Source organism: Cyprinodon tularosa, unplaced genomic scaffold (assembly GCF_016077235.1).
Source record: "Cyprinodon tularosa strain WSP-4 unplaced genomic scaffold, ASM1607723v1 ctg66, whole genome shotgun sequence".
NCBI classification, from domain to species: Eukaryota; Metazoa; Chordata; class Actinopteri; order Cyprinodontiformes; family Cyprinodontidae; genus Cyprinodon; species Cyprinodon tularosa.
The window spans coordinates 3,617,355-3,631,288 of NW_024039407.1; the positions used below are offsets into that span (position 1 = coordinate 3,617,355).

A 13,934-nucleotide genomic window follows, 5' to 3' on the forward strand; every position below is an offset into this window, starting at 1 on the left:
ACATCTTTTCCTCTGAGAAAAGCCTCCAGAGCAGTGTTTTGCTCTTCTTTAAGTGAAGAAATACAGTGTAATTCCGATAAAACTTGTTCGATAGCCACGCTAACGCTAGTTTCATCGGCTGAAGCCACCATGTTCTTTAGACTGAACTGTCGCGCTTCTCGTTGCGTCGCACCTCAACCCGCCTCAAAGCCAACGCTGATTGGACGTTCGTTTGTTGAACGGCTTCAAATTTTCTTCAACGGAGAGTCTCCAGACTGATTAGCGAGTGAAATCTTGAAAGCTTGCGAGATCAGGATGGTCTCACGAGGCTATTCCACCTCATCCACTGGTTTCATTCAACAAAATCAAACCATCCGGACCAAGCAACCATGGTCACACATCGCTGTCGGATTTGTTACTGGCCTTCAGTCATCCAATTGTATGACCCTTATACTTACTGTAGTTGATTGATTCTCTAAAGCCTATCATCTCGTTCCCCTCAGTAAACCAACCTCTGCTTTACAGACAGCCCAGCTCTTTGTTAAGTATGTTTTCAGACTCCATGGAATCCAGCAAGAAGCCTGAGTATTGCTAAAAAAGTACTATCCCTGATAAATGCAGTGAACTTGTCTTTTCTGTTGATGAGAATTTTCTGATCCAACAGGAAACAGCATTAATGTAGCCTGCTGCCAGCTGCTTCATGTTCATGCTGCCGTAAAGAAGGACTGCCTCCCAAAGGATTTAATACCTTTTCTCAAATGCATGACAGTGTGGGGCTCCTGGTAATGACGATGATCATGCACCTTGGTTATCTGGCTAGGGTGATATCAATTCCGGTGACTGGTCAGCATGCATGACTTCCGCCTGGGAGTGTTGGGATTGAATCCTGTTGGGCCCATATGTTAAAACAAAAAATGAACGCTGAGAATCTAGTTTCAAGGCTGAATTTTTGCAGGAAATCAGCTGTTGTCTGCTGCAGACTTGGAACAGGTCTGCTTTGTTAAAATGATTGGTCAGTGTTGGAGCTGCTTTTGAATTTTTTTTATCTTTGACTTTGTTTTATCTGTGGTACTGCAGTTATCTGGAGTCATAGTGTTCCTCATATCAATGGGATGTTTATTACAAATTATAGAACAAACTGCTGCTTAAAGACATTTAATCCTCAATTTTGAGAGGAAGTTTAAATCTTTACCCTTCAATTGTGTTCTTCCTTTTATTGTATTGATTGATTTATTGTATTGATTGTATTTTTTATATCGGGGAGAGCAAATAAAAATATGTTTTTAAATCACTTTTTTTTTAATGGCCACTAATGGTGAGGAAGTTATTTGTCTCTGTAGAGGCAGTCCATCAAAGTCCAGGGGCTTTTGAAATCTCATATAGGGTTTATATCACACCTGGCAGGATAATTTCCAGAAGCTTTCATTTTCCAGAGCCTTTATTTACTTTTATTTCAAATTCCTGGAACTTGTTGAGGGGTGGGGTTGCGTAGAGCTGCATTGTTTTTTTTTCACCAGGGGTGCCAGTAACTAATAAAGGAATGTTGTTTGGATACCATAAGTTTGTCACAATATATTTTAGTTTTTTAATGAGAAAGAACACCTCAAAGATTCATCTGTATAGGTAGTTTTTCAAGAAATTGTGTCGAAACGGCAGGGCCCTGGGACTTTAATGGATTAAAATCTCCAGCTAACCAAAATCATCAGTCCGTCATTGTTAGTTAATTGGTTGTACAAGAAAAGTCATGTTAAGATATTTTTAGGGGCAGTTGAGTCAGTTCATCAAGATAATAGTCTTACTTTTAAATATTTCTTTATAGAGTGGCAGAGTCTCATGGAGGATAAAAAGTGCCAAAATTAAATAAATAAATACAGCATTAAATAAATAATTAAATGTGTCGATAATTAATTAAAAGTGGAATTAAATAAATAAATATGTCATTCATTAATTAAAACCACGTCACTAATATAAAGTGCCACAATTAAATAAATAAATACAGTGATAAACAATTAATTAAATGTGTAATTCATTAAATAAATATGGAATTAAATATATAAATGTGTCATTAATTTAATAAAATACGTCTTCATTTTATAAAAAAATAAATATATAATTATTTCAGTGTGCATTTAATTATTTCATGGTCCTGTGTCGCAGTCGCAGTGCATCGAAACTATTAAAAGAATCTGTCAAACTCACCCATCAAAGTTAGGGGGCGGTTATCTAACACCTGATTGGTCACCCTGCACATTAAGGTGAAGCAAATCGATTACAGACTCGAGACTCGATTCGGGTTAACCCCGCCCCCTAACTTTGATGGGTGAGTTTGACAGATTCTTTTAATGGTTTCGATGCACTGCGACACAGGACCATGAAATAATTAAATGCACACTGAAATAATTATATATATATTTTTAATAAAATGAAGACGTATTTTATTAAATTAATGACACATTTATATATTTAATTCCTTATTTATTAAATGAATTACACATTTAATTAATTGTTTATCGCTGTATTTATTTATTTAATTGTGGCACTTTATATTAGTGACGTGGTTTTAATTAATGAATGACACATTTATTTATTTAATTTCACATTTAATTAATTATTGACACATTTAATTATTTATTTAATGCTGTATTTATTTATTTAATTTTGGCAATTTTTATCCTCCATAATTGTGGCTGCACATTTTAAAATATGTAAAATCCTTTTCACTAAAAAGTTTTGACATTTTAGATTAATGTAATTATTGACTTTAAACTGTTTTGCCACAGTTTGAAGAAAAATATTTTAATGATCTGATAGAGCACTTTGACTTTTTTTTAGAAACAAAAAAGATACATTTCCATTAGACTTGCTTTTTATTTAATCATGTAAATCAAATTCATTGGAGCGTAAGGCCTTCATATAAATATTTTCATTTTCCACAGTGACAGAGCTGCAGGAGGAGACGTTACGGACTGGATGCTGCCTGAGGCTTAGAAAGGATCCAAACTGAAGTCCCTCCATCATCGACTATACTGTCTGCTGTGAAAGACTTTCCTGAGATAATTAAGAATTAATGAAGAAATATTTACATTTCCCAAATAAAAATTAAGAATACACTGGGAAACTAACAAATTATTAAAAATAATTATACTATTAAAAGAGTTAATAAGATTTACTTTTGATTTTTTCTTTTCACTTTTCATGTTTTTCTTTCACTTATAGATTATTTTATTTTCCTTCAATTTCCCCCTTTTATTTTTTTTTTGCCTAGTTTTCTTCCAAAGGTTTTTTTAATTAAATGCCTTTTGTTTACTTTTTTCTGCCTTCTATTTCTACTTTACGTCATGACGTTCTGTCTGATTACACAAACAAGATGGGCCTGCCTTCACCGTCTCAGCTCCCCCACTATTACTCAGTTAGAAGAAACTACCAGTTTTACTGGCTGTTATTGTTGTTGAGACCCTTCCCTACCCTTTCCTGAAGGTGGGCTTAATAAATGGGCTGATTTTTTTCAAATCCTGATGCTTACACATTGCAAATCGCAGTGCAATGAGCATTCATATCTATGTAACCCCTTATAACTAATGATATGCACTAAGTTATCAATCACTTTGATTCTAATATTTAAAATAATATAGCTTTACTTTGCATTTATAGATTTTTCCCTTGATATAAATCTTTATATGTGTCTCATATAACATGGAGATTCATTAGAAATGAGAACACTGTCAGTGTATGAATAAATCAGGGTCTAAATTATATTGTTAATGATTCAAGAGGGATAATTCTCTGCATTTACACCATAGTCATATTCCAGCATCAGGGGCACCTGGTGGAGAGGATGAGCACTGGAGGAAGCTCTGATGAATTCCATAGACAAGGGGACTATGGAATAGCTCTACCATGGGAAATCATTTATATCAGACTACAGGATGTTGTTGAACAGTAAGATTATGGGAATAAGAACACTACATATTTTTTTATGGTTCTACAACTTATATACACAAAAGGAGCTATAATTTGATGCTGCTCTCTCAAAAATATCTTCCTCTGACCGTTTGCACTTCCTATACTGTTCAGTACATGTTTTACATATGGACAAACACAAATTTCTTTTTAAATACCTCAAACTTTTCAAAGTCCAGCCCTAAGGGTTACTTTCTTAAACATTGCTTAGTTAAAATTAATACAGGGCTGCAATAAAACTATTTGCCTCGTTACACACATCACCCCTGGCCTATCACGTGTCTTTTGTGGATTGTTACCTAGTTTTTTACATCATTGTGAAAGGTTTTGGCCGCCTCTTCTTTGTAGATTTGGTTGGATTCAGACACATTGGAGTGTTTTACAGTATAGACTTCCTGTTTAAAATAATAGCTCACAATCTTAACACAATTTATTAATTCAGAATTGGACCTGCCAGTGGGCTTTGGATCATTATTACCTCAGACAAGGAGGTGATGTTTTAAGGAGAGTTTGTGCGTGTGTTTTTTTCTGTTGTGTACGGGATAACTTGAAAAGTTGTTTACGTATTTCAATGAAATTTTTAGCAATGGTGCTCCTCAGTCCAAGGAACAATCCATTACATTTTGGTGACAATCCAGATCACTCATTCTTTGAATGATTCTGGCAATACTGGTATTAATTTGAGGTGGAAGTCACAATACAGTGGGGAAAATTAGCTACTTGATGGAGGTCTGCACTCTCCAAGTGCTTTTCTTTAAAGTCAGATGATAAAGCAAATACAGAAGAAGTCTGTCTAGAAATACATCATTTTTGGAGCACCATTAAACTAATGAAATAAAGTTATACAAAGACGGTTGTGGTGTTTGTGTGTAACAATGTGTAAACTGAATTATTTTAAACCAGACAATAAAAGTTACACATGGGGCACAAACTGTTGGAAAGTTAATGCATTTATTTGTTCTACTAATTTAGTGGTAGTAGAATCAGATTGGAGGAAACATCTTCCAGATGTGATGACATCGGGGCTTGGAATTTTGCTGGAAGAGACGTATCTGGAGCGTCGGACTGATGGAACACAGTTATGCATGTTTCTCGCAGATAAAGGCATTATTGTTTGAGCATGGCGCATCTCTTACTTTATCTCCTGGAGGTTCATAAAAAAAAAAGAAAAAATTAAACATCAGAGTCCAAGAAGTATTGTGAGAAACTGAGCCAGATGATTAATTCATTTACTGTTAATAAGCTGATAAAAAAAATCTGGAAATGATGTTTTTAACCACAATTCCAAAAACGTAAAAACAAAACAAAAAAAAAAGTGTCAGGAATAGCGTTGAGTTCAAGTTTTATATAGTAGCCCATAACATAAAACCTCAAACTCAACACTATTACTGGCACTTTGAATTAAAAAAACGCTTCCTGGATGGGAAACAGAACATCTTCAAACCTGGAAACAAAATTCAGTGGATTGTTTTTGTTTTTACTTTTTAATGAATGGCTATGACCTTGATGACCGAGAATCTGCAACAGCATATTTATAACAATAAGTGCCAAAAAGTAACATCTCATTCCAATTTTATCATAAACAGTTGAATAAGGAGGATTTATATCTGCTTACCTTGAGTGTTAATTTGCATGCAGTCTTTATCGTTTCCTGCGGTAGTTTGTGGTCTCCCATTCTCCCAGTCATCAAAGTTAAATTGATTACCATCACTCCACAGCCAGTGGGTTTCCTGAGAAAATAAAGCCAATTTGTGGTAATTTCTCCACCCCTCTTAGACACTCTTAGTTGATCCAAACCTTGTGTAATTAACTATGAATGAAAATATCAACTTTTTTTAATAGAAGTTGACCTCACCGCCACTGTATCATGGGCTCCAAGCCAAGTTTTTGTGTTAGATCCTGCTTCAAGGTAGATGAAATATCTGATGAATAGAAATTCTGTTGAAGTTTCAGCGGAAGCCAGATTTCCACCAATGTCAAGACAATGTTTCTAAGAAGGAAGAGCAGATGAAGATTTGCAAAAACCATCACATTAACATGAATGCACACTCAGTCCAATCTGCAACCTCAAAATCAAATTTTTAACCTTTTCTGGTCCAGATCTTTTCAGGGACTTTTTGATTAGGTTTTATAAATTCCTTGACATTTAGAATCAAAAGTATTAGAAGCTGTGACAAGAAACTGTAACCTGTCAAAGAAAAAAGATAATTTAAGATATGCTTAGGCCCACTGTGGTCATAAAGCAGGGGACTGATTTGGAGTCTGCCAGCATTTTCACCTTTGATTGACTCAAAGTAATACAAATGTATATAAAAAAAAACAACAACAATGGAGTGGCGATCAAATCAGATTGCATTGCTAAGGTATAACTGTCCAAAACTAGGTCCAGAGTGCTAGTGAAGATTGTCATGCAGGTTATTGTTATCCCAAAAAAGTAAAATAATAATAATAATAATAAAAAAAACAATCCACTGGACTTTGTTTCCAATTTTAAAGACATTTTGCCTACCGTCCAGGAAACTTTCTCAATTTAAAATGTCAGGAATAGCGCTGAGTACGACGTTTTTCAAACACAAAATCCCAGTACTTTTCAAACCAAACAAGACCCTTAAAAACAATCTCTCCACAGACGCATGGCCCAACACAAAAGAGCGACCTCCTCGGGACAAGACTGAGCAGTACATCTACACCTTATGGACAAAGGACATTATTTTGAGGACCAGAATGTTCACATTTTGGAAAACAAAACAACCTTAAACAGAAGTGGTGGTCTCAGATTTCAGCTTTCAAAAACATACCCTGCGGCATTTGAGTTGATCCCTTTCAGCTATCATCGCATCTGCATCCTCGCCTATTCAGCCAGGCCAACAATTCCCTTTAACGACACCCCTTTCAGACACTTAGATGGGCATGGGGCATTGCAGGCTAACAAAAGAAGCCAAAAGACGCCCATTGCAAAGGGGTGGATCTGTTCATCCCTTTCAATTTGCATGTTTTAACAAGGCATTGTTGGGCTGCTGTATAAAACCTTGAACTCAGCACAATTCCTGACATTTTTAATTGAAAAAGCTTCCTGGATGGGAAGCAAAACGTCTTCAAACTTGGAAACAAAGTCCAGTGGATTATTTTTTTATTGTTTTTTTCTTGGAATGGCTCCAGAGTGTAATAGAGTAATCACAGGTTAGTGATGCTTGATGTATTTGAGATATTTCACTGCATGTATTTTTTCACATGAGTTAGTTATCTGCTTAAGGATCTGCAGTAGAAATCTCCTGTAAAATACCAGAGTGTGAAGAAGTCTTTTGAGGGCAAAAACCATGAAAAAGCTTTGCTTGAGGTAGGGTTAGCACAGACTTAAAAAAAGGCTAAGAATGTCAAAGAGTAAATATTTAATTCCAGGTTTCAGTTAAGTTGGAAGCAATAGCCCTTCCACAATCACGTGGTATTAAAACAATGAAGGATCACACATTCAGTTCTAACAAGAATAACCTAAACAATAATATTAAATATCCTTTATTGTCACCCTGGTGAGAAAAATCGCAGCCATCCAAGCAGTAAACTGAAAAGCCAATTGAATATAGCTGATACACAGAAAAAGTAAAAAAACAAAAACAAAAAACATAAGAGGCTCAGAAGTGAAGGAAAATTTAAAACAAATGAAAAATGTAACATATAGTTATTAAAAATAGCCTTCCCCAAAAATGCAAGAGGTTTACAGCTGAGTAGGTTTAAAAATATGCAACATGATTCACATATAAAAAAAAAAAAAATATAACAAAATTGGCAGAGATGTAGGATAGACTGGCTGAGTTAACATTTGTAATAATAATAGGAAAAACCTGAATTTGTTCTATATACAAAAATACAAACATTCACAACAACCAAGTTTCTTGGTTGACATCTACTGGAATCTTGGTAAAATTAGACCGGGTTAATAAATAAAATATTTATAGATACAAACATAAAAAATACTATGAAGCTGTTATTATGAATTTAATCTCATTGATATTTTTATTTTTGTGTTGTATTCCTCAGAAATGTCCTATCGTCTGTGACCATCAGCTTAATTTGTCTCAATAAGCCAAGTGTGATTCTGTTTGGACAGCATATTGAAAAAAACTGAAGTGTCAGACTTTGTCAGAAATTGGTAAAGAATCTCTTCCATTTTGAGGAATCTGACATATACAGCATTAGAATCTTATACAGTCTAAAACTGAAAGAAGAAACTTCCATTTCTTATTATCAAAGCCTCTAACCAGGTTCTACAATAATCAAATGAAACAAAGAACATTTTGTAACAGGCCTGGTATTTAATTCAAGATTTAGAAAAAAATAAATGCTGAGCTGTTTTTCAATGTTTGTTGTTAATATCTGGGAAACAACTGTGCTTTGGTTACAGCTGAGTTTTAAAGATTGCTACTGCATTGTGAACCACAGACTGCAATAGCATGAGTTCAGGAAAGGTAAATCAGAATAAAGTGTGTCATACCTCAGCTCCAATCCAATCCTTTGTGGTATCAATATATATGTAACAGCGTTCTTCAAAATACGTCCAACCGGCAGGGCACTTTTCACAAAGAATGTCTGAAACACATGATAAAGGTGTAAAAAGAAATGTGGCAATAAAACACATCCACAGCATATATATATATATATATGTATATATATATATATATATATATATATATATATATATATATATATATATATATATATATATATATATATATATATATATATATATATATATATGCTCAGGGATAAACTAATATGTATCTGAGATGTATTTTATGATTAATGACATGAGGACATTTAAAATTGTGTAAAATGATCAGATCAAGGTAGAAAGTCTATCACTTTATTTTACTAGACATAAGAAGTCATCTTGTCTGAAAAGTGGAGCTCACAGATTTCAGATCACAAACCTGATACATCTGGGTCATATCCTGGATTAACTGGTTCTATGTTTTGTGCATTTGATGTTCTTGGTCTGAGAAAGCCATCTGGGCCTCCAAAGCCCTCATCTGGGTCCTCCTGTGGGCTATTCTCTTGTTCTGATCCTAATTGTTGTGGATCATTGTTTAACTGTTGGTAAAATAAATATTAGTTACTGACATTGTCATGAATGCAACACCAATAAAAGCTTAGCTTGGAGTTCATGTTCTCCTTTACCTCTGGTCCTGAAGATAAATGCATCCCAGAAAAAGTCTAGTTTTGCTTTATAGTGATTTTAAATAAGGGGAAAAATTATATATATTCTGTTTTACTTACTTGGATTACAGTGGCTCCTATTCCAAACCCACACATAAACAGAGTGAGAAGAAGAACTGAAGTCATCTGTACACAGAAATTAAAATCAATCAAAACACTTAAACCTGCAGCACTGATAAAAAAAATCAGGAATGTTTTAGATGTATGTTCATTTTTGAGGGACATAGATTTAAATGCTTTCCCTAATCTAAAGTAATACCAAATTTGTTTTACTCTGATGAAGAACGATGTTACGATTTTACCTTGATCTGACGATGAAACAAATCAGCTTCAGCCGTTACTGGATGCTCTTCTGCCTCATGATGCAGCACTTGGTTTATATAGCACTGATTTCTGGATGAGTCTGCCTATCAATGCTGACAGCTCATCAGCTGAAGATAAGAAACAGTTAAAGGACATTCTGGAAGGTTGCAGGACAACCTCTCCCTCTCACCCTGTGTGTGACCTGATTCTTAGTTGTGATTTTCTCTGAGACTCAGATAATAGTCATCAGAGCAACAAGAATGCCATATATTGTGAATCTTCTTGCCCATATCAGCTGAACGTATGATCTGATTAAACATAACTAGAGAAGTGTTTTAAACCTTTTCCATCTTCAGGGGGCATGTATCAGAGTAGGAAGTGGGAAGAAATGTGCTGATACACTGAAAGTGTTCTGAAAAAAGAAAATGCTTTTAAAAGTATTTTTTTTTGTTTTTGTTTAAAAGATTTAGACACAAAAAAATAAAATAATGTACCTGAATGAATGTATCTTGTTACTTCCGGCCTCGGGTGATGAATGGTTTGGTTTATCCACACATAGTTTAGATTTTCATGTGCCCTAAAAAAGATTCTGGGGTCTCTATATCTATCTAGCCAGCATATATATCCAGTGTCTATGTGTTTTATGATGCATCCAAAATGTTAGATTGCCTAAATTATGAAAAAAAAAAAAAAATTGCAGAAGTTATGCAACAAAGATGCCCACAGAGAGCCTGTTTAATTAAATATACTTGTATGGTTGTAATGTTGTAAGCACACATTTTCTTTTACTATGAATGAAGCAGCAGCAGGAAACCTATGTGGCTCCATTTGTGTCAAAAATAAGTAGATGTAAAATATGTAGATGCTGTTGGTTTATTTGGTTGCTGAACGTCTATGCTGCATATGTAGTTTTGCATAGCTAGATATCATATGCTGCAAAACTGATCTAGAAATAAGTAAACATTTATTTAATTAGGTGTATTTACCCTTAATTTGAGTAGGTAAATAAGATAGTTTGCCAATGGAATGAGTATTTTTACTCTTAAAATAAGATAATTAGATAATATGCACTTGAAATAAGACAATGCAATTGTGTTTTCTTATTTTAAATGTAAATTGTCTTGTTCCATTGGCAAAATGTCTCTTTTACCTCCTCAATCCAAGAACAAATGCACTTACGGTATTTAAAAAAAAAAGACTTATCTAGGTTTGGATTTTTTTCCAGTGTACAAATGGAAACCCATAGGAAACAGCTGACAAAAGCTGAGTATGACACTTCAGGGACTGAAAGATTAATTCATTATCTATAGATTTGCTTTTAAAATAATGTCTGATCACTATTTTGAGGTTGTCAGTGAAGCAGAGATTAAAAGCAGGCATCCTGTTGATATGAGGAGCACCATGACTTCAGATGAATGCAGTAACACTGATACAACAATTCCTGTTCTTATATCCAAAAAAAATTCATTATCTTGTTGTTTATCTTTGGATAAAGACACAGACAAAAATTTAAACAAACGTACAAAGGACATTTCACTCTCAAAGTTCCTCTGTTTCTGTCTATTCAAATAAGATGTATATGTTTCCTTGAAGTGGGATAATATGGTTTCTCTGTTTTCTTTTAAAATTCAAATTTTTTAATTGACATATTAAGTTTTGGATTGTCATGGCATTTCAGCACAAGGCAGCCTTAGAGGTTCCTGTGTATAATCTATTAAAACTATAAGTCTAGTTTTTGTTAATCAAGAATTAAAACAACTGCTAAATTTCTATAACTTACTTTCTTCTTCTAAACGCTAAAAATATTGAATACAAAAATGTAATGTAGCTCTTATATATATTTTGGTTTACATCCAAAAGAATCTATTCTTTTGCACTGGGTGTAATAAAACTATCCAATAATTTTTTTTTTTATATTTTACCGACAGAAAATTCAGACTTCCTTCTCCCCAGAGGCAGAATGAATGTGAAGCAGCTCCTAGTAGAGTTATGATCAGGCTGCTTAACACTGCTTCCTGTTAAAAATTCCCTCCTAACAGGAAAGACAAGTTCATTGCTCCAATGGTAAATTTGAGTTGATGTTGTTTCAAAAGTAATTTTCCTCCTCAGACCTGATGTTAAAAACACAGCATTAAATCCAGGCAATGACTCAGGGGTAAAAAGAACCATAGAATCTAATTAACTGATGTGTCAATAAACGATAATGGTCAGATCATTTTACCGGAGAGGAATTAAAGAACTCAAAGCCAGAGATGTTCTTTTAACATAGACTTAAAACAGTCTGTATAGCCATAAGAAAAGAGATCAAGTATAATATTCATCTGTAAATTTGTTAACTTTGTATTTCAGGTTAATCTTGCTCTAGTAAAAAAAAAAAACTTAACAAAAGATAAATCGAGGAAAATTTTTCAGTGCGGGAAGATTTTAAACCTGTTTAGTAATATATTTATAAATAAGATATAAGAGGCATAGAAAAATGTCCAGGACAGGAGTTTCCAAAATAAAGCTGGAGTTTAAGTAGGATAACTTTAAGAGATCTAAACAGGAGCGTAAAGAAGAACTTTAGCACATTATTCTCTCTTTTCTTACTTGCAAAGAGGCTAATTTTCTGCTAGTGTCCTTGACTCTAAAGTAAGAAGAAAACACTTTTCTGTTGAATATAATACAAATGTCTCAGCAGCTGTTTAATTTAGAAGGATATTGTATGTCTCTAATCTGTGCTGTTGCTCTTCCTCTACCAAAAGTTGCACAATTTTTCTCTTTTCTCATAACACAACTTTTATTTCAAAGACTATATTTTTCCTCAGTCTATTTAAATCAGCTGTGTGTTTGTCTGCATGTAGCACTTGATTACCAAAGGAGATTCCTGGTACGTGTAAGACTACTTGGCAATAAACTTTTTGCCATTCAGAGCCTAAATTTAGCACTAAGAACAAAGTAAAATGTTTCCTCATGCCTCTCCTATGAGTAACAAAACTAGTACTGTCATAACTGATTATTGCAGGATGTGTTAACTGATTTTTATTTCCTTAATTTTCCTCTTTCTAAATCCTGCCTTTTTATTTTATTCTTCAAGCCTGATTGACTGATGCAGAGGTACTGGTCTGAGTCTCCATTTCACTTGTTTGGGTGAATTTCGGTGTTAATACATTAACTCTTTATACGGGTTCTGCAGTGCCCCACCTCCTGTCCTGATCTCTACTGAGCAGAGAATGTGTGGGACGTATGAAAAGTGCATAATCTGATTAAAGTCTCAAGCAGAACAGGTCAAAATAAACCTGCGACGTTTCATGGTTTGGTTTTTTCAGCTTTCGGAATATCCATTGAAGGTTGTGAATGAATGAGTGAATCGCTTATTTTTGTGGGGGAAATTCTTTGGGATAATCCTTTGCATTTAATTAGATCATTAATCCTACCTTGGGAGGTGGGTGTTTCATAGCATAAATAGGTAGGTTTAAAGTAGTTTATTATGCCCGTGGGTGGTCATATAGTTTTTTTTTTACCAGTCTCAGTCTCAGTCAGCCTGTTTGTCATCAGTTGTAAGTCTGACAGTCAATCAGTCAAAGAACAGGTGCAGAAATTAGAGTAAGAGCAGCAGCATAATCCTGTGAAGCCTGCAACCTATTTTGTCTGAACAGAGGAATAAAACAAAGAACTACATATTGACTCTTTTTGATCTTTTGGACTGAACAAGCCAGAATCCATGGTGCATCAGGTGGCTATTTGAGTTAAATTCACCTTTTGCTTTGATCACTTTTAAGTCTTAAGTCTTTTTTTTTTTTTCAAATAGTCACTACACCATCTAACTAAACCTTTGCCATTGCTGCTTCATATCTATAAAAAGTCCCAAACCTTCACTGACATTCTTCCAACTGATGAGATTTTAAAACGTCTGGATTTGAAATGTATGCACCAAAAGGCTATAAAACTGTAGCAGTAGAGAACAGATAAAAATGGAAAACATTTATAAATTCAAAGAAAACTTGAAACTAGCAGAGAGTTTGGAGGGAAAATCTGATGCTTTGTCAAAATATATTTTGAATGAAGAGCAACAAAAATAATCTTTCGATTGTATCTAGTACAGCCTGTCCCAGGAACAAGTGGAGGAATCCAGGCTAGAGATATTGTCAGGGACGTTTCCTGTCTTGATTTCTATATTATTTCTTTAACTTAGAGTGTCCTTTCTGTTCCTTTCTTTTAGAAATTCTGCTTTTCTACTGGAGGAAATCTAGCCTCAATCCACAGCTTAGAAGAAAACACTTTTCTCAGGGAGATAGTTAAAAGAGGCAGTTTTTTCCAGACCCCTGGACTGGATGCTAAATACAAGTCCTGCAAACACACAATGTTTAGTGCAGGTTGTACACTGTTGTATAGCTTTACATTTTATATTATTTTGCGTTTTATATATTTGAAGATTTTTATTAAGGGGAATTCATGGTTGTGGACTGATGCATCATGTATATTATGCATAATTTAGGTAG

The 13,934-nt window shown here is 34.3% G+C and overlaps 1 protein-coding gene across 1 annotated transcript; it reads right to left on the bottom strand.

Moving 5' to 3' along the window:
- Positions 1-5,764: 5,764 nt before the first annotated feature.
- Positions 5,765-9,276, bottom strand: LOC119799350 (galactose-specific lectin nattectin-like). The gene is made up of 4 exons (XM_038309192.1): positions 9,211-9,276; positions 8,865-9,024; positions 8,429-8,523; positions 5,765-5,929 (listed from the first exon to the last, which is right to left on the bottom strand). Exons 1-4 carry the CDS (start codon positions 9,274-9,276, stop codon positions 5,765-5,767), a joined length of 486 nt encoding a protein of 161 aa, XP_038165120.1.
- Between the last annotated feature and the right edge of the window lie 4,658 nt (positions 9,277-13,934).